This window comes from Misgurnus anguillicaudatus, chromosome 21 (assembly GCF_027580225.2).
Source record: "Misgurnus anguillicaudatus chromosome 21, ASM2758022v2, whole genome shotgun sequence".
Lineage (NCBI taxonomy): Eukaryota > Metazoa > Chordata > Actinopteri > Cypriniformes > Cobitidae > Misgurnus > Misgurnus anguillicaudatus.
In genome coordinates this window covers 54,523,746-54,549,219 of record NC_073357.2, presented here as the reverse complement: position 1 = coordinate 54,549,219, position 25,474 = coordinate 54,523,746, and the positions used below count along the sequence as shown (strand labels likewise).

The 25,474-nt window shown below is 36.8% G+C and overlaps 1 protein-coding gene across 1 annotated transcript in view; it reads right to left on the bottom strand.

The window, feature by feature from the left end:
• Positions 1–21,009, bottom strand: part of galnt18b (UDP-N-acetyl-alpha-D-galactosamine:polypeptide N-acetylgalactosaminyltransferase 18b) — a 137,833-nt gene extending 116,824 nt beyond the window's left edge. The window contains exon 1 of the mRNA XM_055213705.2: positions 20,487–21,009. Within this exon, the coding sequence (XP_055069680.1) occupies positions 20,487–20,724 (238 nt within the window). The 5' untranslated portion in view covers positions 20,725–21,009. The remainder of the gene's footprint in view (positions 1–20,486) is intronic.
• Between the last annotated feature and the right edge of the window lie 4,465 nt (positions 21,010–25,474).

Below are 25,474 nucleotides of genomic sequence, written 5' to 3'. Positions count from 1 at the left end.
ACGTACAACCATTTCTAGGGTTTAAAAAGAATGGTGTGAAAAAGCAAAAACATCCAGTATGGGCGAAAATGTCTTGTTGATGCTAGAGGTCAGAGAAGAATGGCCCAACTGATTCAAGCTGATAGAAGAAATACTTTGACTGCAATAACCACTCTTTACAACTGAGGTATGCAGCAAAGCATTTGTGAAACCACAACACGCACAACCTTAAGGCGGATGGGCTACATCAGCAGAAGACCTCACCGGGTACCACTCATCTTCACGACAAATAAGAATAAGAGGCTACAATTTGCACGAGCTCAGCAAAATTAAACTGTTGAAGACTGGAAAAATGTTGCCTAGTCTGATGAGTCTCACTTTCTGTTGAGACATTCAGATGGTAGAGTCAGAATTTGGTGTAAACAGAATGAGAACATGGATCCATCATGTCTTGTTACCACTGTGCAGACTGGTGGTGGTGGTGTAATGGTGTGGGGAATGTTTTCTTGGCACACTTTTATATTAAATGGTTATACAGTATTGTAACAGCTTCGCTGTTGTCTGCACATTTGGCTTGCGTTTAAGAAACAATTTACACGCAAAAAATCTAAATAATTTTTAAGTTCAGGAGGAGCTTTCACTCTACAAGGTCATCGTAAAGTAAAATTCTGTATTTTATAATGTAACGTTGTATTATTATAGTATCTAATTTGGGTTAAACAAAGCAGTGTGAATGATTTTTGGACTCGTCGCAACTCACTCTTACTGTATGTTGCGTTTACACCAGCCACAGTAGAGGAGGCAAAAACGCGCTATTTGCGCATAGTTGGACGCTTGAACATTTGAGTTTACTCGCTTAATTTGTGCGTGAAAGCTGCACGTGAAATTCTAGTCATTTAAGACATTCACACGGAAATCCGCGTCATGGGAGGGGCTTCTGCGACTCTGCTGGTCTGCCGGTCGCTCCCAGTAATCACGGCACTACTACAGCAAGGTCCTGATTGGTTAACGCGGCGCGGAAATCCGCCAAAGTTCCGATTTTTCAACTCGTGCATTTCCCGCGGCAATGCTCAATTTGTGATTTCTTTATTCTGATGAACACAAATTAAGATATTATGAGGAAATTTTGTATCCAAACTGATCATGAGCCCCATTCACTTCCATAGTAGGATAAAATAATACTATGGAAGTGAATGGGGCTCATGAACAGTTTGGTTACAAACATTCCTCAAAATATTTTCTTTTGTGTTCATCAGAACAAAGACATTTATACAGGTTTGTAACAAAATGAGAGTGAGACAATGATGACAGAATTGTAATTTTTAGGTGAACTATCATTTTAAGTGTAATCATTATAACAATTAAAAATTATTAAAGATTGATGATAAGAATGCAACATGTAAAATAAGATTTCAGTTAAACAGTTTGCGTAGATGGCACTCGTAAGAAGACATAAAGGCACCACGCAAATAGGATTTTGCTTTCGCCTTTCTTAAACAATAAAATATATAAACACACAGACTGTGTCCTGTGTTAACACTGCACCAACAATTGCCAACAAACTTAGAAACAAAACAACAAACGTGTGAGAAACAGCCAGCATTTGTGACCATTCCTGTATCTAGCTTCCTATCTAGCGCTTTTGCCGTGCGTCTACATCTAAAATGTAAAATTTGAACGTGCAAAAGCACATGAGTGGCCCTTTATTATAATACAGATGCAAAATTAGTATTAGTATTAATTTTAGTGTATGAATCATTTTAGTCGAGAAATGGCTGCCCACCCTAAAAATCCTGATTGCTCCCTCAGTCCATTCATGCTGATAGATAGACAGTTGGACCAACAGACTGAAGGAAAAATGTTTTGGTCTTTTTGTGTGCTTTTAGTATCCTGTTATATTGTGAACTACATGAGATACAAAACAGCAAATCCTTTAGGAATTGTGGGCTTTATGAAATGAATAAACTTGATTACATTTCATGCTCGAGCATGTTCAACCCCCTCAACATCATTTCAAAACAACCAACAATTGTCTTCAAACATTGTAGACCTGTGGGCGATCATCATACAGCTTTCTTAGTCTTTCTGTTGAGTCACAGCTTACATTACGACATTAATCTTCGCTTTCATTTCATAGGAATTAACAGCAAAGCAGTCATAATGTAAAATGACTTTAAGGGATATGTGTGTGTGTGTGTGGTAAAGCACAACAGATGCACTTGTAAATGACAGACTACGTCAACACTTCCCAGAGGTCAAGACAATATTCACTTTAAAATACTGAAAATGAAATGTTTGTTATCAAAGACTCCATTGGAGATGTCTGTAAAGATGTATATTTAGTGTTTTGTCATCTGAACGATCGATACCAAGATACAAATTTGTTTTTGTGTCTAGACACTCAGTTTAACTTTTTAATTCATGTGAAATTGCATGTGGCATCCTCTCTAAGGTCTATTAACCAGCCAACCTGTCACTATGATGCTTATCAGGATTCGCACCCGCACTGTAGATAATGTAAACTACACCCCATTCGTGCACTTTTATATTAACAATTTCATTCGAACGAGATGCCAGTAAATGAAGCGTCGACTGCTACAGGTTTTTTGGGAACGGCAGTGTCATCCAGGCGATTTTAATTGCTCATCAAAATGTTAAAGGTGGTCAAGTGAAAGCTTTCTGAAATTGACACAAGCTTAATAACATGCAACTGAGTCATTCAAATATCAACACTTTGTCACCGCACATAAATAAACATCGGACTGAATATTATAGATATCTGTCAATGAATAAGCACATTTTGCATATTTATATCGCAACACACATACAACCCACACGCTTTATGTACACTGTTGGAAAACGGTCAATATATATACACTCTAAAAAAAATCCGTAAAAAAACGGACAAAGAACTGTGTAAATATGAAGGAATTTTCCGTGTTTATGTTTTGCAGGCATTTGTCCGTTTTTTTGGTGGCGTGTTGCATTGTGGGTACGGTGGCCCCTGCTGCGGTCTTTCACTTTTGCCTCTCTGTCGCCATCTCTGTTTGAAGCCTAGAATTGCAACTTGCTTGCAGGGTTGTTTTCTAAGCATGGATGGTGTTTGACTTCTAAACAAATGCTGTCAGAACAAGATACAAGTGTTAAACTATTACAGCATCAACACATGTGATTTAGTAGACAGGTCTTCTTTCTGGCGTGACGTGTGGGTCGGATGGATGTTTGCCACAACATTTGTCGCATTGGATCTCCAGTTTGTGTTTGTTTTAGATTCATTTGAAGTCACCACTATGGTGATTGGTGTTCCCTTGAGTTGGGCTTTTGTCCCTTGACCTTCCAGAACTGACTCTGCTCTTTTAACATTGCAACAGTGTTTTTGCTTGTAGCAATTACAACTTGTTTGTTGCTTGAGGCAGAAGAATTTTCTATATAAGCTTAGTTGTTTTTATGTTATACTGTCTAACATTTAAATATGAAATGATAAAATAAGAATAATGAACTGAAATGTATAAGAGTGAGACTGTATGCTGATCTAAAAACACAATGTATTGAATAAGATGGCTGAAAATGTGTCAACTGTGGTTTTTGCTTCAGACACATCAATACTTTGGATACAAATCTCAACAATGGTGAGAGTAAATGTTAAGAGAGTTTTCTACACTCCTGGTACCCAGCATGCATTGCGGCATGAAGCTTTGTTGTTGATTGTCACCATTGTTGCGTTTCATAGGCAGATTGAAGTGTCCCTAAAGGTTACGGAAAATGTTCTGTAAATCTACGGACAGTGTTTTATAAATCTACAGAATGTTCAGTTTTTAAATAAACGGAAGTGTCTGTAAACATAACGGAAAAAGTGCCGGTAATTTTCTGCCAGGACATTATCCGTTTTTTTACGGATTATTTTTTTAGAGGGGTACCCTAGCTGTCACTGGAGCAGTACCCCAGTTTAGCCACTATAGCCAGAACGATAAACAAACACAGTCCAGAAGTTAAAGTCGCCATGAAACGGAAGTAACGATTTGTCTTTTTTTCTCGTATATCAGAGTAAAATTGGTTCTTAAATGAGAAAATGGAAGTAAAAGAGAACACTTTGAGGAGGGGAGATTAATATTTTTGATTAAAAGATTATGAGGGTACATTTTTTTAAAATAATGAAGTAGGGATGCCAATTTATGCAATTTCCCATATTCGATGATCGTTCGATAAATTCGATAAATTAACGATCAATCAATCGAATACTCGTTAACTGTAATAAGCCTTTACAGCAGTGGCATAAATAGCTAATGACATAAATGTGTGCGTAAAAATGTCAGCTTCCTCACATGAATTAAAAGATTTTATTTTGTCTAAATAGTGTGATTGTAAAATGAGTCAATGTACTTTTACGTTTATGTTTAGCCTGATAAGGAACACTGTGCCGTACACGGTACACCCCCTCTCTTGCACGTGAGGCTGCATTACGTCATTGTAACTTTGAAGCATTAAATCTTCAAAATATACGGTCATGCGGCACATCGTTGTAAAGCTTATTTCGGGTTTCCATTAAGCGCACACACAAAGCATAATATGATTTTTAGCAGTCATAAAACTGTAATCTAGTTGTTAGTTACCTGAACCGGGCGGCGCCGATTTAGGATATTTACATAACTTCAAAATCTTCCCTTTATCCGCTTCAGTGAAACTGTCCAAAACAAATTGTTCATAAATCCCCAAAAGTCCAAGGAAATGGAATATCCAAGCCTTTTAATCCAAAACAATTTGTTCATCTCACAATCTTGACGTTTCTGGCCGAATTACGGTATAAATAGTGTATACAATTAGTTCACTAACCGACATTCGTTCAAATCTCACTTTTCATTCACGATTTATAATGAATATATTTGGATGTCACGTTTATTGTGCAACGTCTGAGGAACAAATACGCCCCCTTGTGGAATTTCCACCGTTCCATAAGAGGCTACATAAAAATTATCAATTCTAATCTAGTAATGAAATATAATGACTAATAGACACATATGGGCACTCTGAAAGTCCGTGCATCTGTGACAAAATAAAAGTTTCATTATCATCAAGTGTTATTTTTCTATTTGTTCACCTCGCTTTCCGAGTCGATGATACACTGTTTGTTGTAATTATATCCAAGAAGCACCCGAAGGGCACTTTTCCCGTCGTCACCTCAGCTTTAGACCTGCGGCGTACTTTTAGCAAAGATGCTTATATTATGAAGATTTCAACCCTTTCATTAGAAAACCCGCAACAGTGTTTAGCATGTAGCGCCTCAGCCAGTCAATAATGATGATCAATGATATATGTTGCGGGCGTTCAGAGTGTAACGACAGTCATTTACAGTTAACATTTTAGTTTCTTACCAGAATTAAAGATTACATTTTAATATGTTCATTAAAAACGGCTTCTGGTCTCCTTCCCTGTGTATAGCAGCGTTGCTATTCTAATCTTGTAGGCTTTCCTGAAGAGGGTCTTTGCTTTCAGTATGCTAACCATATTAGCATTTTCTGTATCGGACCCTATCAAATCCACTGCGGATGCCATTTTGTTGCTTTAGCAGCCAGCCTCGTCTCGCATGATGTTAAAAAGCCCAGGTGTGTGTTTGGCATCGAGCCTCATTGTGAGCATGGCTAGTTTAACTTCTGCGCGCATGTTTCATGTTTTTCACCGGCTGTATGTGCTTTGCGCAGGCGCCTGCACACAAGTGCTTGCTTTTTCGACAATCGTTAAGTTTTATCGATTTTAATTTTGACAATTAAACGAGGATCGATTGTTAACATCCCTATAATGAAGGTCACAGATAAATCATAAGTATATTTTTTTTTAAATCATTTCATTTTTGCATGCGTCTGATGAAACCATCTATATACAAATACATTTAAACTGAATTTAATACTCAATATTTTACTACAACAACAACACATTACTGATGTAAGCATGTAGTGGGGCCCAAAAGTAATCAGTTATTATGTATTAATTAAAAGTAAAATTAAAAATCATAAAGACAATCTGATAATCAAGCGATTGTAAATCAAGTCCGTTTATTCTCCTCCAGCTGCACAGCATTGAAGACCACAGTGTGAGTCTGTGTTAAAGATGCTGTGCTTATTTTAAGCGTATCTGTTACGATAAAACAATAAGTGACTCTTCATTGCTATGCTTACAGATAGAAACCTCAGCTTGGCTCCATCTTAATTAATGACTCATTACATCCCATTGCTTCTAATTAGAATCACAAATTCAAGAGTGGTACGGCAACTGAGTGTGTATCTCATCTACTCATAAATATTCACTCTCATACTAAAATAAGACACAGAAATAAAGCACGTTTCTGGCTAATTTACTTTCGCTTGTTCAGACAATCCCAGATCATTTTCGTATATCATAAAATCTGGACAGCTATTTAAATATGCATACAGAAGAATATGTGACGCTGCCTGTGAAAACCCAGCTAAAGTCTTTATTTGTGAATTATTGTTGGCTATTTAATGACGTGGAAAAACAAAGAGAGGAAGGACCACAGTCTGACACTGTTACCAACATTAGTTCTTTGTCTTAGTGTTGGCTCGCTAAATATTTATAGTTTTGATGTCTTCACCGAAGAAACCCTACAGGTTCTGCCAGCGTTCTTAAAGTCAGGCGGTGACTGTGCTGTTGAAGTGAAACATGACCTCAATTTGCACCATCGTGCCCGCAGTTCCCACTGTACCATCGGGAGCTCAGAAACAAATTCATATGAAAGAAAATGTGCACTTTTCTCTGTGTGTCGGACCCCTGCATCAGCAGGTTACTTTCTCTATTAAAGATTCAGTAAACGCTGCAAAATCACGACGACTACGGTGATACCACGTTTGACTCCTCTAAAGCTTTCCAAGCATAACATCTATCAAAGGATTTTAAAATGGATGAATACTTAATGAACTGGATTTTTAAGTTCACACAACTGCTCTATCTGGGTTGAACAGACATGCAAATTTACTCGCGTTAGAATTTTATAATTAATGCACATTTTGATTTTGTTTACAGCACAGAGTTTACGCCGTCCTATTTCTTTGTACTCATTTCGCATTGTTTATTCTAATAAAAGCAATGCGGATACATCGAAACAGCACATAAACATCTGTTGTACAGATTGAACACAGAATAAATAAGGAGGAAGACACGTTTTTGGCTTCATCCCTGACATATTGAAATTTTCTCTATTTTTATTGTGCATTTGGAACAGAAACACACGAGTGACTAGGTGCTTATTTGTTCATTATTGGTTACAGTATCTTTGCATGTGGCTCATCGAATCATATTTTAAAGCTGAAATTATCTGTTATATAGACATATCAGCATAAATCACAGCCTTGCTAATATATAATACAGTAGAACGGCTGACGTCCTACTAATGCCAACGCTACGGTAGGTTTCTTTAGTTTATAGCACTATAAATATGGGCACCTTGTCGGGTGCGGGCTGTACTGAATAAAAGCCCGTCTTACTGGATAAGAAGCTTTGCAGCGTCTGTTTATCAGACCTTATAGTGATTATCGGAGGATAAACCCTCGAGCACAGCTGTAAATCAGCTTTTCACTCACTCAGTCATCTGTCTGTCAAAAGGGCAGTTGAGGGCAACCTAAAAACACTGAGTCTCTTCCAGGAAGAGCAAAAGTACAACATCCTCTCTCAACATCCTCCACTCGCGCTGCTGAGGTAATTAAACCCAACCCGCTGCTTATTAGAGGAGACTCATAGGATGAGAGGAAATGAGAAATCACAGCTTTTCCAAAGAAGCAAATTCACTCCTTGGAGACACTGACAGACACTTGTTCAGTTCTTCGTAGAAAACATGTTCTGCCATCAAAGCAAATACACCATAATAAATATTCTCTTTATATATGATGGATTTCAGGAGATTTCAGGTAAATAATAAATCATTCTGTGACACAGAAATATTTCATTTCTTACCCTTAGTGTAGCCGTAAATGAAAATTACCCCATGATTTACTTGATATACAGTATATTATTTGTTTTTGAGATATATACAATCTAAGTTAAATAAAAATAAGACTTGGCTGTTCCAAGCTTTATAATGGTAGTAAATAGTGCTTCTGATTTAACCGTCTTGGGCAGTAATTCTCAAAGTGTGGTCCGGGGACCACTAGTGGTCCGCCAATCCCCCCCAGTGGTCCGCCAAAAGATGACCTAAACTAGGCAAGTGTTTATACAATCGTCACTTATTTAAGTAGATTTTTAATGTACTTGCATACTGTGATATCAGTTCTTGCCTTTCTGTTTTAATAACGTAAAAATGGATCGGTGGCTAAACCAAAGAGGAGTTAAAATAAAAGATCAAGCGTCAACTGAAAGCAGCTAAAATCCACAGATCTATTAGTTTTTATGTACTAGTTTTTTGTTCATGTGTAAAATCCCTGTAATTTCAGTGATTTTGGACATTAAGGGGACACTCAGTTTTAAACTAATGGCTCTTTGGAATGACATTAAGTGGGACCTAGGCTGTATGTTTAATTGTATTTTTTTTTCACATGTGCAGTTTGTTGTTCATATTAAGCTGCAACTCATTTCACATTTACTTGTTTTTAAAAAAAATAGTTTTTGACTTGAAACAGTTGCATATTAAACTTAAACTTAGCTTATCCTTCCTATTTTGTTGTTTTTTGGGGGAGTGTTAGAGTGGGATTCTGTTAGGTGGCCCTCAGAAAAAAATTGGAAGATAAAGTGGTCCTTGGGCTGAAAAAGTTTGAGAAACACTGGTCTTGGGTCTAAGGGGTTTTTGGGGCCCTGAGGAAGTTTTGCTTAAAACATAATATTGGCAAAAGTCTCATAACACAAAACAGTGCATCCATCCTTCACAGAAGTAATCCACACGACTTCAGTGGCCTTCTCAGGGCAATCGATGCGATTTTGTAAGAAAAATAGCCATATTTAAACTTTACAAACTAAAATAAGTAAACTAAATTAGCTCCCGGGAACGACCGACAGCCTATATGACCACCAAGTTAAAGGGCACCTATGGTCCGATTAACAATTTTACACTTCCTTTGGTGTGTAAGTGTGTATTAGTACATGTTAACAATATGCAAAAGGTACAAACCCCAAAGTAAACAATGATGCAAGTCATCGTCTCCAACTTAAATCTCTTTTCTTAGACTAAAACAAACAAACGGATTGTAGGCAACAGTTTACTTCCTGGGATTGGTGATGTAGACAAGACCGACATTATCATAATTCCTTCCTCTTCGGACTTACAGCCTGTAAGTTAACTACTGTTAGCATTGGATTGTGCGCAAATCTTTCAAAAATGGTAAGGAGCGTCACATTTTCGGCTGACATCAGAGGTATTCAGGCCAATCACAACGTACAGATTAGCTGGCCAATCAGGGACACAGAGCTTTTCAAATCGATGAGTTTTTTTACAAAATCAATGCATTTCAGGAAGACACTATATATGGAGCTACAAAAATGTACGGTATGTGGAAAATAATCTGTTTTTGAACCATAAACCACGCAAACATATTGTATTATACCAAATACAGAAAACAACGGGGTTTTTTTTATAAAATAGGTGCACTTTAAGTGAACTTAAATATGCAAGCTGTTAGGATATCCATTAATCAATTGAATTGAGGAAACGAGTTTACTCAATCTACGGAGCTCAGTCAACCTATTTTCAGTGTGAACTCTGACATTGCGTTCATTGAGCACCACACACACATAGACGTAATTAATGCCTAGAGGGGTCATTGTGTGCTTTGGTCCATTGCTGCAATACATTGTTGTAGAGACTTACATGGAAGAAAAGAGTCATTCTTTTGTGTTTGATACACATAAAGTATTCTTGTCACTTCACAAAATGTTCATTCTGAAGTGAACTATCCCTTTCAAGTATTTGTCCAGAACTTGACCAAATGATGGCCCAAAAGTCTTACATTTACATAAATAAAATGTTAACTGTTTGATCATTCTTTTGCATTACAGCATGAAAAATAACAGCATGAAAAATTATTATGACACTAAATATAAAAAGTCTTTTTGTCCCTGGCTTACATGCACAAATTCAATCCGACTGTATTTAATCCAATTGCATGTTACAACAGTACACTTTACTTGTACCCTAAATATTGCAATCTGATTAAAACGTTTGTTTACATGTACATTCTATATAATCCGAACCAAATGTCTGCACAAGGGCACAGCCAGGGTTGCCAGATTGGCGTATCAAAACCAACCTTACGGACATTCAAAACTAGGGCAAAAGCATCCCAATGACTATTTACAGCCCAAATACCAATAAACTACTAATAAACGAAATATTTTCTTCTTTAACCCGCAGAAAGAAAAAAACTTGCTGAAACAGTATAAAAGTATATTTGAAGTCTGCAAAAGAGCAGAGGACTTGGCTGCGCACAGCATCTCTCGTCGGATAAATGTCTCTGGATAAATTTACAAAGTCAAAGTTGATCAGTTGGAGAAAGTTGTTTTTCAGAAGTGTTCAAATATATGCAAAGAAAACACATTTTTTAAAAGGCATAATGCTACTTTATTGTTTTATGTAATGGTATTAAACCAACCTCCATGACTTATGCAGCCTACGAATGTGACTTCTGAAGGAAAATAACCTGTTTCTCAGTTCAGATGTGTAATATTTATAAAATAGGAGTCAGGTAGTCATATCATAGCCAGTCTGTAGACTAATAAATTCTTTCATACTTGCACTACATTCAGTAGAGACGGGGAAAGAATAAACAATGGGGTGAATTCATAACTGACCTACAAACTGCTAGAAACTAAAAGGACAACACTAATAGCCAAACACAAAGTATGCCAAGAATTTCTTTGGGCGTAGGTGTTGATGTAAATACTAAAAAAATTCACATGAACTACTCATATAAATGGACTTTTTCTTAAATGAAGGCAACACTGCGGAAACCAGACAAGGTTAAATACTCTTTAAGATCCAAATAAATCTAGACAAAAATTGGACAAAATGCCCTCGTATTTGTAAGTCACTTCAGATGAAAGGCAAAGTACCTGCTAAATGAATACATGTAAATCAAAACAATTAATTTCTAGCATAGCCCTGAAACAGATCAGTTTCCTCTTTACTGTAACAGTATAATTCTAATGATTAGTTTATGCAAAAAATATCTTGCATAAAAATAACTTTTAAATGTAAATGCAACATCTTTAAGTAGACAGAAACAGATATGAGCTGTAAATCCATTCACTCCAACAACAACCGAACAAAGGATTTAACCGTCTGAAATGATTGTGTTGTTCATCCAGCAGAAAACACACAACAGTGCTAAACAGGCGCTGTGCTGCCGAAGCCTGCTGGATCTGCATCAACTTGAAGATGACGGAGAGATCAGGAGATCCTCCTCCAGGCTGTTTGTACCAGCTGCTAGAGTCACATCTGGCATGTACTTCTTTCACATAAATCATTCATTCTGAAAGAGACTTGTACGTAACACAAAGTGAACCTGTGGAGAATGTGTATACTTGTAGTCCTCTATGCTGAAGTTTAGACTGCACTTTTGACTTCATTCTAACATATACAGATGAGCTTATCACAAACCTGCTAGCCTGAGGGTAAAACTTCAAATACTGGTTTATCTTATTCCATGTTTCACACGGTTTTTAATTTATCCTTGGTTAGTCAGTCATTATTCTTAGACATTTGTAAACCCTCTCATTTGCATATTTAGAAGGGTAGTCACTAGTCAGTACCAACGCAATCTCAAATTCATACTTATTTTACAAGGTGGCTACTTCATATATTCGTAAATTTTCGTACGATTTGCTTTCGACCCTGTGCTGCTGGGATAAGGGGCGGGGTAAGAGATAGGGTTTAATTATTGGTTTTTTACGATAATCATACGTTTTTGCACGATTCACTTAATACAAATCCATATGAATTAGGAGGGTAGTCACTAGTCAGTACCAACGCAATATCATTGCAATTCGTTTGGGGTGTAAAGATTAACCGTGCAAATGCGCGTTTTCTCAATGAATGAATTTGAATGAATTACGGTGAAATCCCTGCACATCCGAACACCAGGGGGCGCTCTCATGCAGAAACTCCCTTTGTTTCACAGAATTAGCATTACAAACCCTATTCCAGGAAATGTCTACAGGAATATTTATATAGCTGTTCTTCAAATTGTTTCAAGTATTTTTATGATAATAAAGAATATTTTGAATGATTTTTTTACGAGTGTTGCTTTTTTTAATGCACGTTATAAACGACTCCGACTCATAATAATTTTAGATTGATAAGGACTTCCTACTGACCAAATGCCGTAGTACACGCACAAGCTGTGCATGAAATAAAAAATCGCAGCCTTGTGATTCAGAATCGATTTCAGACAGGCATTTTTAATGGGACACGCCATTTAATCGTTACATCCCTTCAATTCGTGCATACTGTACGAGGTGGTTAATTGGTACGACCACATTCGTATGTTTTCGTACAATTTGCTATCACTTCTGTGACATAGGAGTTAGGGGTGGGATTAGAGGTGGGGTTTCATTGTTGTATTTTTATGATAATCTATGTTTTTGCACGATTCACTTAATACAAATTTTTACGAACAAGGAGGGTAGTCACTAGTCAGTACCAACGCAATCTCGTGGCAATTCATACATATTTTAAGAGGTGGCTAATTCATATGACCACATTTGTACATTTTTTTTCTAACGGCGGGGTTAGAGATAGGGTTTCATCATTGTGTTTAATGATAATCATACGTTTTTGTATGATTCACATCGTACGTACGAATTCCCATGAGGCTGTCCTTTTGTTATAAAGAAAGCTCATAAAATAACCTTTTACCGTGGGTTCACACCAGCCGTGTTTGAGGGGTCAAATTCGCATCTTCCGCTACTGGTTTGCCAGTTGAACATTTTGAGTTTACTCGCTTAATGAAAGTAACGCTGTGCACTTTCGGCAAAGTAAAAAATGTTCAACTCGCGCAAACTAGACGTGCAAATGAGGCTGAATCGCGTCTATCCCGCCGTGCCAAACACCTCATTCGCGCCCCGACACCTCCAGACGTGCATCAACGCGTCTTTACGTTGATTTAACATTGAAATCACTCGTGCTTGATGCCTCTACCGCGGCTGGTTAGAACGCAGCATTAGTTTGTACTCACTGTCCAAGTAGTAAGTGCATTTTTTAAATAAAAATTTAGAAATAATGTGTGTTGTATTTATGTATTGTATGTTTTCATGGTGTATTTAATTGTGTAACAATTGAGCCTTTAACTGAAGACTATCACTAGATGATGGACAATAAAGTTTATTGTATTGAAAACACTGACTGCACTACGGAAGCACTAAAACGGAACGTAAAAAAACATGATGAACAAAATGATTTTTTTTTCTCTTCAAATTTTTTTCTGTCAATTTTTATTTCTTTCCATTTTTTTCTCTTTCAAAAACGTTTTTTCTCTTTCAAAAAAAAATTCTTTTTCACTTTCAAAAATTATTTTCTCTTTCAAATTATTTTCTCTTCAAAAGACCATACAAGGAAATAAATGATTGCTAGCTAACAGTTAGCATGCAATACTAGCTTTGGCCACCAGAACCAAATCTTGAGCCAAATCTAAACCCTCTCTCTGCGGATATGTGTTTATTTAATGAAGGTTAAACATGTTTGCTAGACTAAACACATTGAATGTCTTGTAAAAGACTTTCCCAAAAAGAAAATTCATTACATAAAACACAAAAATCTAAATTAAACAAAACAAAACATATTAAACGATGCATTGTAGTGCTGATGGTTAGTAGCCTTCTTTTTCTAAGGTTTAAATACACAGAATATATGATAAAATATAGTATTTTATAAAATGTCATAAAACCAACCCCGCCTCCAGCCCAATCTCGCGCCCTCAAAGGGGGCCCACCACCCAGTTAGAGAACCACTGAGATAAATCAACCTGATCTCACAGAAATTCGTACCTATTTTACGAGTTATGTTTATTAGAATAAACAGTAATAATACTCCTCCCCTAAACACAACGTGAAAGGGTGAAAGCAAATCGTACAATGAATCGTAAATTAATTAAAGGGATACTTCACCGATTTAGCATTCAGCTTTGTATCTGTAGAAACCCGGCAGTATTACTGAATGACCATGTTTCCCTCCATCATTTCCCCCTGAGAGGAGAGATATCTGCATTTTGGTTCTGCAAAAAAGTCCTCCGATGATGCAAAAATCGTCATATTACATCATCGGAGGACTTTTTTGCAGAACCAAAATGCAGATATCTCTCCTCTCAGGGGGAAATGAGGGAGGGAAACATGGTCATTCAGTAATACTGCCGGGTTTCTACAGATACAAAGCTGAATGCTAAATCGGTGAAGTATCCCTTTAATTCATACAAATAATCCACCTTATAAAATACGAATTTTCAAGAGAATGTGTTGGGATCAACATAGCCCATTTCCCAAGTATGAAAAATGCAACCCATCCTCACCCCATGTCGTCAACACTTGACGACACCTGACCACTCGCCAACACGTGACGGGGAGGGTACCTTTCGCGTCATTTTTTGACGAACTGGGGACTTCAATACTATTACGTCCGTTGCATTCTCTTTCCTATTTTCTTACCATTTTCGTGTCGGTTTAGGGTTAGATTTACATAATGACATCCCTACCCAAACCTAACTCTAACCCCAACGCCAGGTGACAACTGTCGTACCTAACTGTAACCCCAACGCCAGGTGACAACTGTTTAATTTCGCGTACACTGTTTAATTTTGCGTAATCTAACCCTAAACCGACGCGAAAATGGTAAGAAAATAGGAAAGAGAATGCAACGGACGTAGTATTGAAGTCCCCAGTTCGTCAAAAAATGACGCGAAAGGTATACCCTCCCCGTCACATATTGACGAATGGTCAAGTGTCGTCAAATATTGACGACATGGGGTGAGGATGTGTTGGAAAAATGATTAACCCAGGAATAAAACTGGACTTTATCTCAGGACAAAAAGACTTTGACCCAAGGTTATAAGTAGTATGAAATCCCCTACAGGCATTGTCCCATTTATCAGCTTGCTAATGTCATCCTGCCCTTTCAAAAATACGCTTATATGAAAACCTTCACCGGACTACAAAGATCACAGTAAGCACCAGCGGTGAAACTAGCCTTTTCATTACAGTATGAGAGCAAAATAATAGCCCATCAAAAAACAGCAAAGGGGAAATCGGTAAAAATGACCCAAACTGAAAGCTACAGTTATTTTCTCCAAATGTCACTAAAAGATATCACTATATATTCCAAAGCATGTCATCTATTTTAGATTCGCTACAGATCAGCAACCAAAGATCCTCACCGTGCAATAAAAAAGCTACAAGTGTTACAAGTCGAGAATTCTCTGTAATGCACTTTTCTCTCCAGGCTCATTCCTGAAGCCCACATTCACTGCCAAACGGCAAATCGTGTCTGCGGCAGGAGCGAGGGAATGTTTGCTCAAGTAATCGTCTGTTGCTGCCTTTCAGCTCTGTGAGGTTTGTTTGTGCCCTCGAGTGTTGAGTGCCACACTGTCTGTCTCCAACCCACATCAGCATCTCCACTTAGTAATTATGATGGAATCAACACCGTTACAAAAAGAAATGTGGCTGCCGTCATAAAAAAACATGCAAAAGGAGGCCATTAATGCATCCATACTGCTGTAATTCTAACACACAGCCTTGAACTACAGCAAGATATTGACAGAGGCGAATAAAACTTGCTCTCGTAGACTAATAAATCAGGAACAAAACTGCAAATTGTCTGCATGTAGGTCTGCAACAAATGAGCATTTCTTAAAGTAGCAGCAGATGAATCCAAGAATAAGGCTGGAAGAACACAATACCGGTAGCTGCGTGCCATTTGGCAAACACTTTGTTTGAAAGTGTTAGATTTTACTAATTGGAGGAACTGAAGCCAACACCCACTCTCAGAAATAAAGGCACTAATACATTTATTAGTACCTCAAATGTACAAATTGGTACCTCAAAGGTACATAATGAAACTTAAAGGGATACTACAGCCAAATCTCAAAATTACCCCATGATTTACTTACCCTCAAGCAATCTGGGATACATATGTCCATTATCTTTCAGAATAACACATTTGGAGGTATTTCGCTAAATGTCTTGGCTCTTCCAAGCTTATAACAATATAAAACAGGGATCACTTTTGAGCCCAAAAAGTGCATCCATCCTTCACAGTAATCCACCCGGCTCCAAGGGGTTAAAAAAGGTCTTCTGCGAATAATCGATGTGATTTTGTAAGAAAAATATCCATATTTTAAACTTTATAAACTATAGCAAAATGATCTCACAAAGTTCTGTGGTATAGTCACGAAATATTTTGCAAATTTTTCCTGTGCCATTGTCACATATCTTCGAATTTGTCCGTGGCCGTACCACGGACTTTCTTTTCCGTGTCATTGTTACGGATTGGTTACTTAACTGCTTTTTCCTATAAGGGTGTCACGATTTCGATTTTAAATCGAAATCGATCGAAATTAAGTCACAACCTCGAACTTCGAATTAAAAAATTGGATCGTCGATGCTGCCACGCCCCCATGTCACGTCCGGTCGACTTGCCAAGCGGGGGAAAATAAAGTCTCAGAAGTGCCTTTAAAAACATCCATCCAGCGGAACGCGATTTATATTTTAAACACGAGAGATGTATTGCTACAACTCCTTGAAATGCATATCATAAACAGGATTACTACCTAGTGATCTGCCTTCGGACAGAGCGCAGCTCTCTGCACGTGCACGAGAGAGCGGCCAAGATGCAGCGGGTTATATTTTAAACAAAAGGTATAGTTTGCCTCAGCTCGCATGAAACGCATAAAACTGAACAAAAACTAAAGGATTATTACTTTAGTTTATGTTTAGACTTTGGACAGATGCGAGAGCACGTGCACGTGAGACAGAGAGAAGCGCAGCTGCTTGACGCACCGGTTTTAGTTCAGATAATAGGAGTCCAAGACGCGCGCATTAAGTCTATCTGCGTGCAAGAAGGAATTCCCCTCTCTACAAGCTCTCTCGCGTAAAGTAAAGCCCACAAACCCCCATGCAAGGAAAAGCATGCAATGTGCATGTTAATGTGAACTATAATAATAATAATATAAATAATAAAGGTATATAATTTTTTATCTTAAAAAAATTCATTTAAAAATTGAGAATCGAATTGAATCGTGACATCAGAATCGAAAATGTAATCGAATCGAGGATTTGGAGAATCGTGACACCCCTAATTTCCTATTTTTAAACCTTTGTCGCTTCGGTTAGGGTTAGATTTGGTGTTTGCACTTTAAGTATTGGTTTATAAAAAATTTTCTGATTTATTCTTTTATATTTTCGAAATTTTAAACCATTGTCGCCTGGCGTTAGGGTTAGAGTTGGGTTTGGGTAAGGATTTCATTTTATGTAAATCTATCCCTAAACCGAAGCGACAATGGTAAGAAAATAGGACAAAACAGTTGAGTAACCAATATGTGACAATGACACGGAAAAGAAAGTCTGTGGTACGGCCACGGAAAAATTCGGAGATCCGTGACAATGCCACGGAAAAATGAGCAAAATATTCTGTGACTATACCACAGAAATTCGTGAGATCAGGTTGACTATAATAACTAGCTTCCAGTAATTACGCCCTCTTGGACTCATGCAATTCACAAGAGTCACTGTGCAACGTACCAATGGCAACCAATGCTCACTACGAGTCCAAGATGGCATCAGTACCAGAAGCTAGTTATAACATTTACTAAAATAAGTAAAGACAAACTGTTTCTGACTAACACATTTGGAGTTATTTTAGTAATTGTTACTAACTAGCTTCTGGTAATGATGCCATCTTGGACTCGTAGTGAACGTTGGTTGCTATAGGTACGTTGCGCAGTGACTCTTGTGAATTGCGTCAGTCCAAGATCGCATCATTACCGGAAGCTAGTTATCATAGTTTATACAATTTAAAATATAGATATTTTTCTTACAAAATCACATCGATTGTTCGCAGAATACCTTTTTTAACCCCTTGGAGCCTGGTGGATTACTTCTGTGAAGGATGGATGCACTTTTGGAGCTTTAAGGTCAAAGTGGTCCCTGTTTTCTACCGTTATAAGCTTGGAAGAGCAAAGACATTTACTGAAATAGCTCCAAATGTGCTCGTCTAAAAGATGATGGACATATGTATCTCAGATTGCTTGAGGATGAGTAAATCATGGGGTAATTTGACATTTGGCTCAAGTATCGCTTTAAATTGTACATATTAGGATCTTTTAAATCAGGGTTTTTAAACTGTGGGTCATGACTCATGACCCACTTGTGGGTTGCACAGTGGGATAAGGTGGGTCGCACGAAGTCACTTGGCTAACATAATTTTTATATGATATACAGTAGGCCTACTGTGCAAAAGTCTTAGGCCACCACAAAGTTTTAATGTAAATCCATATTTATTTTTCAATCTATTTTATTAAGATACAAACAGAAAATACAGGAAATATGTACAAAAAAAATAATAATAATTTTCAGGACTAAATATCTTCTTTAGGCATAGTCGGTGTTTAGTGTGACCTCTTTTTATTTGGCACTAAACACATCTTGAGCATTTTTGAGCAGAATGAAGTAAAAAGACAAATTTCTTTGAAATTAGGATTTTATTTTATTTAGGTTTAAGAGATCCTGCAGTTTCCTGCTATTGCTCAAATGGAAAGGGAGTTTACCCTAAAAACTTGACACATCAGTTTACATTTTATACAGTTTTTAATACTACATACACATTTCCTGTATTTTCTAATGTTTTCTAATAGACTGAGAAACAATTATATATGATCACTATAACATTGCAAAAATAACAAATCTAATTCTGGCATGGTGGCCTAAGACTTTTGCACAGTACTGTACCATAATTTATTATGATACTGCGATTAAACTTACATTTCATCTATAAAATGACAAGGAAAATAAAAACTACTCAATTATTAAAAAAAAACATTTGTTTACTCTATTTACATAAAAAATATGTTAGTGTGTCTCGGTATAAATTCGACTGTACCTATCTGGTGGGTCGCAGAATGAAAAGTTTTAACGTGTATCATCCAGTGACAATGTAGAAATATTGACATCACCCATCTTGGCAATGAACATGCAATTCAATCCTACAAAATAAAGAAATGCATAATACGTGACAAAAACGTGCCGTGCGCTTAAAAATCCAATCTGAAACTACAGAAAGAAGCAATCAAGTCACTTTTCGTAATTAATGTTCAGCCAGTGCCAAGTTCATTACACAAGAGTCACTAGAGAGAGACGAAGAAAAAAGATTTTGCTATCATTAATGTGAGGCTGCCAGATCTCAAAGTGGAGGTCACACCTGCGTATCAAGTCCCATTAACATGAAGGTGAGGGGCAATAATCAAGAACCGGGCACAACATGACAAATGGTATTCGGGTCAGCGTGATGAATTTCTATAGATTGTGTGTTTTGTTGAGAGGCAGATACTTCTAACAGGGGTTCGCTGTTTCAGAGCAACCTCACCCCCGGGTCAAGTCTGTCCTGAGTTACAACACAGCAGACAAAACGAATTGCCATGGTAACCACAAAATACTGTAGTTAAGGTTACACCAGTTATACCTTGGAATGCCTTACAAAAATGTACAATGGTAATCAACCCGGTATACGGCGCAACAGTTTCTATTACTACTGTAAAATCAAATAGGAGTACCATACGAGGATTTCTGAATATTTTTGTCATTTTAATTTACCAATTTCTTATTTCTTTACTGTTTTTCTTATGTCTCAACTGTTTGAAGATTAATGTATTTTATGTACTGTTAGAATAAATGGTCAAAGTATGTACCACAGCTGTCACTGGGGTATAGTACCCTTTAAAAGGTCCTAATATCAAGTAATAAAAGTTAACAGTGCACTAAAATATAAAAATAAAGGTTCTTCTTTTTCAGGCTGTATAACTCCATAATAACCCTTTCCACAGAATTGTTGCACAAAAGGATCTTTGTAGTGTAAAACAGGGACTATCATAAACTTTGGACTAATAGGCTTTTTGGAGAACCAAATGGGCATCGCTGTGAAGGGCCCTTTTCAGGTATAACAACAGCACTAGGTGGAAAAGACCAAACCTTTGAAGAAGATCCAGTATGAAAAACCATTAAATTTCACAAAAGCAATATTTGTAATACATGTAATATTAACAAAAACTTTGGTTACCTCATATAGAGCTTATTTATTCCAAATAACAACAAAGTATCTTGATACTATCTGCTACTGCATCACATTAAAACATTATTAGTTACATAATATGAATCTTTGCTCTATTTCTGCTTATTGCAAATTAATTCAATGTTGTTCAAGTGCCTACCTGTCAGGTGAATTTAAAAGCCCATTCAACAATAACTTTAAAACCCCTAGCGCAGCATGTGCAACAGCCCAAATGAAACCCGCGTAATTGCAAAACTAATGAAATCTTTACCTTGTATGTGCTGGTTAACAACATTCTCCAGTCGGTCCAGTCTCTCTATAATCCGCAGAGTTTCTCCTTTCCTATCGCCCTCCAACTTTTTGGCCGGAACTGGCATCGGCACTTTGATGTACACATTAGCAATGTAATTAGTAACCCATCCGACATACAGAAGACACACGATGTTGGTCATACCACTCAGTATCACACACGTAGACACCAAAGTTTTGGTTCTCCTGGTGCAAGCCATCCCGACACCCCTCCATATAGAGTCCGAGACAAGTGCGCCTGTCCCGGTGTACCCGCTTACAGAATTACGCGCTGGTTCAATCCATGCAATTGTGTAACGACGCGTTACGCAAAGATTATTATGGGTTCATTGTGTCCGTGTTTTATCATTCTGACTATATCAAATTCAGATCTATCACATCCCCTGGTTAAATGAAAACTAGCGTCTTGTTCCAAAACGAAGCGTCGCGTCCTCCATCGGCAGCAGTGCGCGGCGTTATAGGAAGCTAAGGGAAAGTGCATGCGAGTATGTGTGTGCGTGTGTGTGTGTGTGTGTACAGTATCCGTGTGTGTGGTTTGATCCTCAGCCTGTTGACCAATGAGATGCGACAGAGCAGCAATCTATGGATCCAATTGCACAATGATCCAATAACATAAGATGATGCTCTATTAAAGCCATGCTCTGGGTTCATAAAATAAAAACTAATTCCAACTGTTTGTTAAAAACAAACATGACTCAGAGAAAATTGGCAATCATAATAAAGGAGGATCTTTTTATTGCTTCTCAGAAATATGCACATGCATGAAAGTGCTTTAGTATTTACTATAGTAAACTACTATATTTACTGTATTCACTTAAGTAAAATTTCTAGATAGCCTACTATAGTGTTTTTGTACCTTGCTACAGTAGATATTAAAGTACACCATTTATTACAGTTTATTATAGTTAATACTAAAATATTATAGTAAACATCAACAAAATAAATTTATTTTAAATAAAACAGAAATAAATATTAATAATACTTCTTTTCATGTGGGATAATTTTGTGTCACTTGTATGAAATCATTCACAACAGTGGGTATACTGTATACAGACTCAAAGTAAACAGGAATCTGGCTCTTGGGAAGTGTTGAGCTAGAGGAAACCATTATTTGTACAAGAAGCTAAGCAAAGTACATCCATTGTGCATTTAATACACAACTCTGTATTTGAATTTCTGTCTTACAAAAAATTATTTAGTTAATGGAATGAAATATTGTATGCTTTACATGCAGACTAAAAGTATTATAAATGTATGATGGCATTTTTACTGACTAATTATAACAATAACAATGACTATAATTATAATGTCAGCATTCATTATTTACTTAAATTGAGCGATAAATGGGTGTTTACAATTCAAAATAGCAGGCAAAAATACTGTTAAATGTGTTATTTCATCCCCTCAGTGGTGTTGTTAAATGAATACAGGCATGTCTTACATTGCTTCAAAAGAAATACAAAAACAACCCTGCTGTTGCATTTAAAATATCACCATCAGGGTAGGACTTTATTTTACAGTACATGTACTTACCTTGTACATATATGGTAAATATGTTGTACTTTGTGGTGGTCATTAAATGCTATCATGACTACTGTACTTACTAGTGGTACATGGTAGTTATTGTAACTTTAGATAAGTAATAACAGTTACATACTTACAGCATACTCTAGGTATACTGTAACTAACAAAAAACACTACTGTACTTACAAATGAATGTGCAATATAATTATTTAGTACTTACAGGCAAGTGTGGGTTAATGACAGGTACTCAAAGACAGGTACTACAATAAAGAACAAAGATACTGAGTACTAAATTGGCACATTAGTAGTGTTTTTTATTAGTTATCATATACAGTACATACACTATAAGTACCTGTCATTAACTTACACTGGCCTTTATGTACTTCACACACTGTAAAACATTTCAAACTGGTTAAACGTAGAAACAAAAGTTCATCTGCTGCCTTAAAAATGTGAGTTAAATATACTTGAAGATATGCTTTGTTTCAACTCACAGGTAGTTAAGACAAAGTGTAACTTTACATTTAACTTTGTGGAAACGTACAAACATGAGTTTAATATCTAATATCTAACTTTCCATGATTATTTGAATTAAATAGAAAGAGTAATTACACATAACTTAATAAGGCTTTCATGTACATACAATTTGTAAGTACAGTAGTGTTTGTTATTAGTTATCATATACGTAAACTAAAAAAGTACCTGTCATTAACCCACACTTGCCTGTAAGTACTAAATACTTATATTGTACATTCATTTGTAAGTACAGTAGTGTTTCTTGTTAGCTACAGTATACCTACACTATAAGTATGTATCTGATATTACCCAGTATTTATCTAGAGTTACGTATCACTGGTAAGTACTGTAATGATACCATTTCATTACCACGCAGATACTCATAAGTAAGTAACACACATTTGTCTGTAAGTACAACATATTTACCATGTATGCAATGTAAGTACACATACTGTAAAATAAAGTACTACCATCAGTTTACGAGAAAATAAACTTATTAACGGACGTGCTAGTTGCTAGTATTTTAAATATAATGAGAATTGCCTTATGTTAACTTTTGATAAAGATATTATAAAGTCAGGCTAGTAGTTATTTATATTTTATGACAATAATTAAGTCAAAAAGAAAGCTTATGTCTGACATTTCATGAGGCAGAGACGTTTATTAAATCTACATTAGCATAAGTTGGTTGCACTCAATATCTACACAAGATAATCTGTTTAATAAAAAACTGCAAACAAACAGCGTTGTAAAGACTGACTAAAGCAAAAATTATGTTATTTATGTGAATATAAACCTATGCTCACCTTACGGTGCATTTCACTTAATTTGATACTTGTTTATTTCCAGCCAAGGGAGCCATACCACTTTATATAAGTTCTGTTTTAAAACAAAATTTCATCAAACACATTTTATCCAGTGCATGAATTAAAGAGACACTCCACTTTTTTTAAATATGCTTATTTTCCAGCTCCTCTAGAGTTGAACATTTGATTTTTACAGTTTTGGAATGCATTCAGCTTCTCTCCGGGTTTGGCGGCAACATGGCTGCAGCAGGGTAGGCGTACTGCCCGAAAATAGTCCCCTTTCAATAGCAGGGGACTATTTTCAGGCAGTGCGTAATATCACTACGCCTTCTGCAGCCATGTTACGGCAGCAAAGTCCTTGATTATCACGCCAGAATGAGAGTATAGTTCATAACCAAATCTGCCTCGAAAATCGCAACTTTTAATTTTCCATCGGTCTTAGTACACGAAGAGTCAAGTTTTAAATAGGAAAACTATCCAATCTCTTTGGTTATTTTTTAGCACGATGCTATTGGACTTATCAGATTCAATGGATTGTGCTAAGCTATGCTAAAAGTGGTACAGCCAGACCCGTAGATCAGCTGAATGGATTCCAAAACGGTAAAAATCAAATGTTTAACTCTAGGGAAGCTAAAAAATTAGCATATTTTCAAAAAAAGTGGAGTGTCATTTTAATGACAAAGTGCTGCATGCACAAAATTGTCATGTTACTTTTATGACTGAGCAGATATAAGGCAGTGACAGAGAAACTGATCTGAGTTTTGCGATTAGAGGATGTTGTCAATGACTTCCAGCGTCTTGTTATGCAGTTGCGAAGGTCTTCTGGATGGTTTTATTGTGTTGCTATGTGGTTGCTAGGGTGTTTGGTGTGGTTGCATGCTAGATGATTGCTTACTGCTAAAAGTCTTACATCCTAATCTATAGTCCCTAGAGACACTCAGGTCATTCGTTCAATACAATATAGGATTTATCATCCATTAGGTAAAATCGTTCAATTACTTAAAAACAATAGCACAGTTCTTCTCAGCAAACCAATCCTTTGGAAGCATGGCCAAAGTTTACTTTCTAGATTTACACAGAAGATGCTTTTATCCAAAGTGAAGAACATCATAAGCAATTAATTCCAAAAGTTCAGAGAGCAAGCTACAGCAAAAGCGAATTGCAGAAAAGCAGTGGAAAGCCAAAGTAATAGTAATTATTGCCTTTAACATTTACATTTATGGATTTGGCAGACTCTTAGTCAAAGAAACTTGCATCTAAGCTTCACATTTCTATCATTAAGTGTGTTCATGGGAATCGAACCTACCACCTTTGCTCTCCCATTAGCCTTATCAAGCACCACTAATGATACTACTAAGGCAAAAATACTCAAAATGACATTTGTGAAAAATGATGCATGTTTTTGTAAAATGTGTTGAGACTGATTCAGGTTGACATTGATCTTTCTTCTCTTCATATTGGTGCTGATATGTGACACTACGAAGCCCCCCATCCGTAGGGGAAAAGCAGCAGACCTTGTCTATAGCCTTGATGTGGGTGGCACGAAAGATTTATGGCAGTAAATTTGCTGTGAGCTGGAGAATTCACCTGAAATATAAGTACTAATTTAATAAGCCATAAGGGGGGTTGAGACTCAAAGGTGCATCGGCATTTATAATCTTTAGCTCTGCCTCCACTACATGCTCTGTAAACCAACATGTCACTTCTGTGCTTTCTAAAAAGAGAAACATTCAAGCGTGGAAATGCATCGGCCTAGTAGATTTGTTTTGGTCATGCTTAGGTACACTTACAAAATAAAGCTTGTCAAAGATGCTACGCTGTCAGAAAAACGGTACCTTTTCTATCGCTGGGGTGGTACCATAAGGTTCTGTTTTGTACCTTTACAGGTATACTAAAAATAATACACTGTTGTACCTTTTGGGGTACATTACTGTATTCAACAAAATTCTAAAATAGTTAATCACCCCCATGTCATCCAAGATGTTATGTCTTTCTTTGTTCAGTGGAGAAGAAAATAAGTTTTTTAAAGGAAAACATTACAGGACAACCCATCCTCATCCCCATGGCGTCAATATTTGACGCACTTGACCATGCGTCAATATGT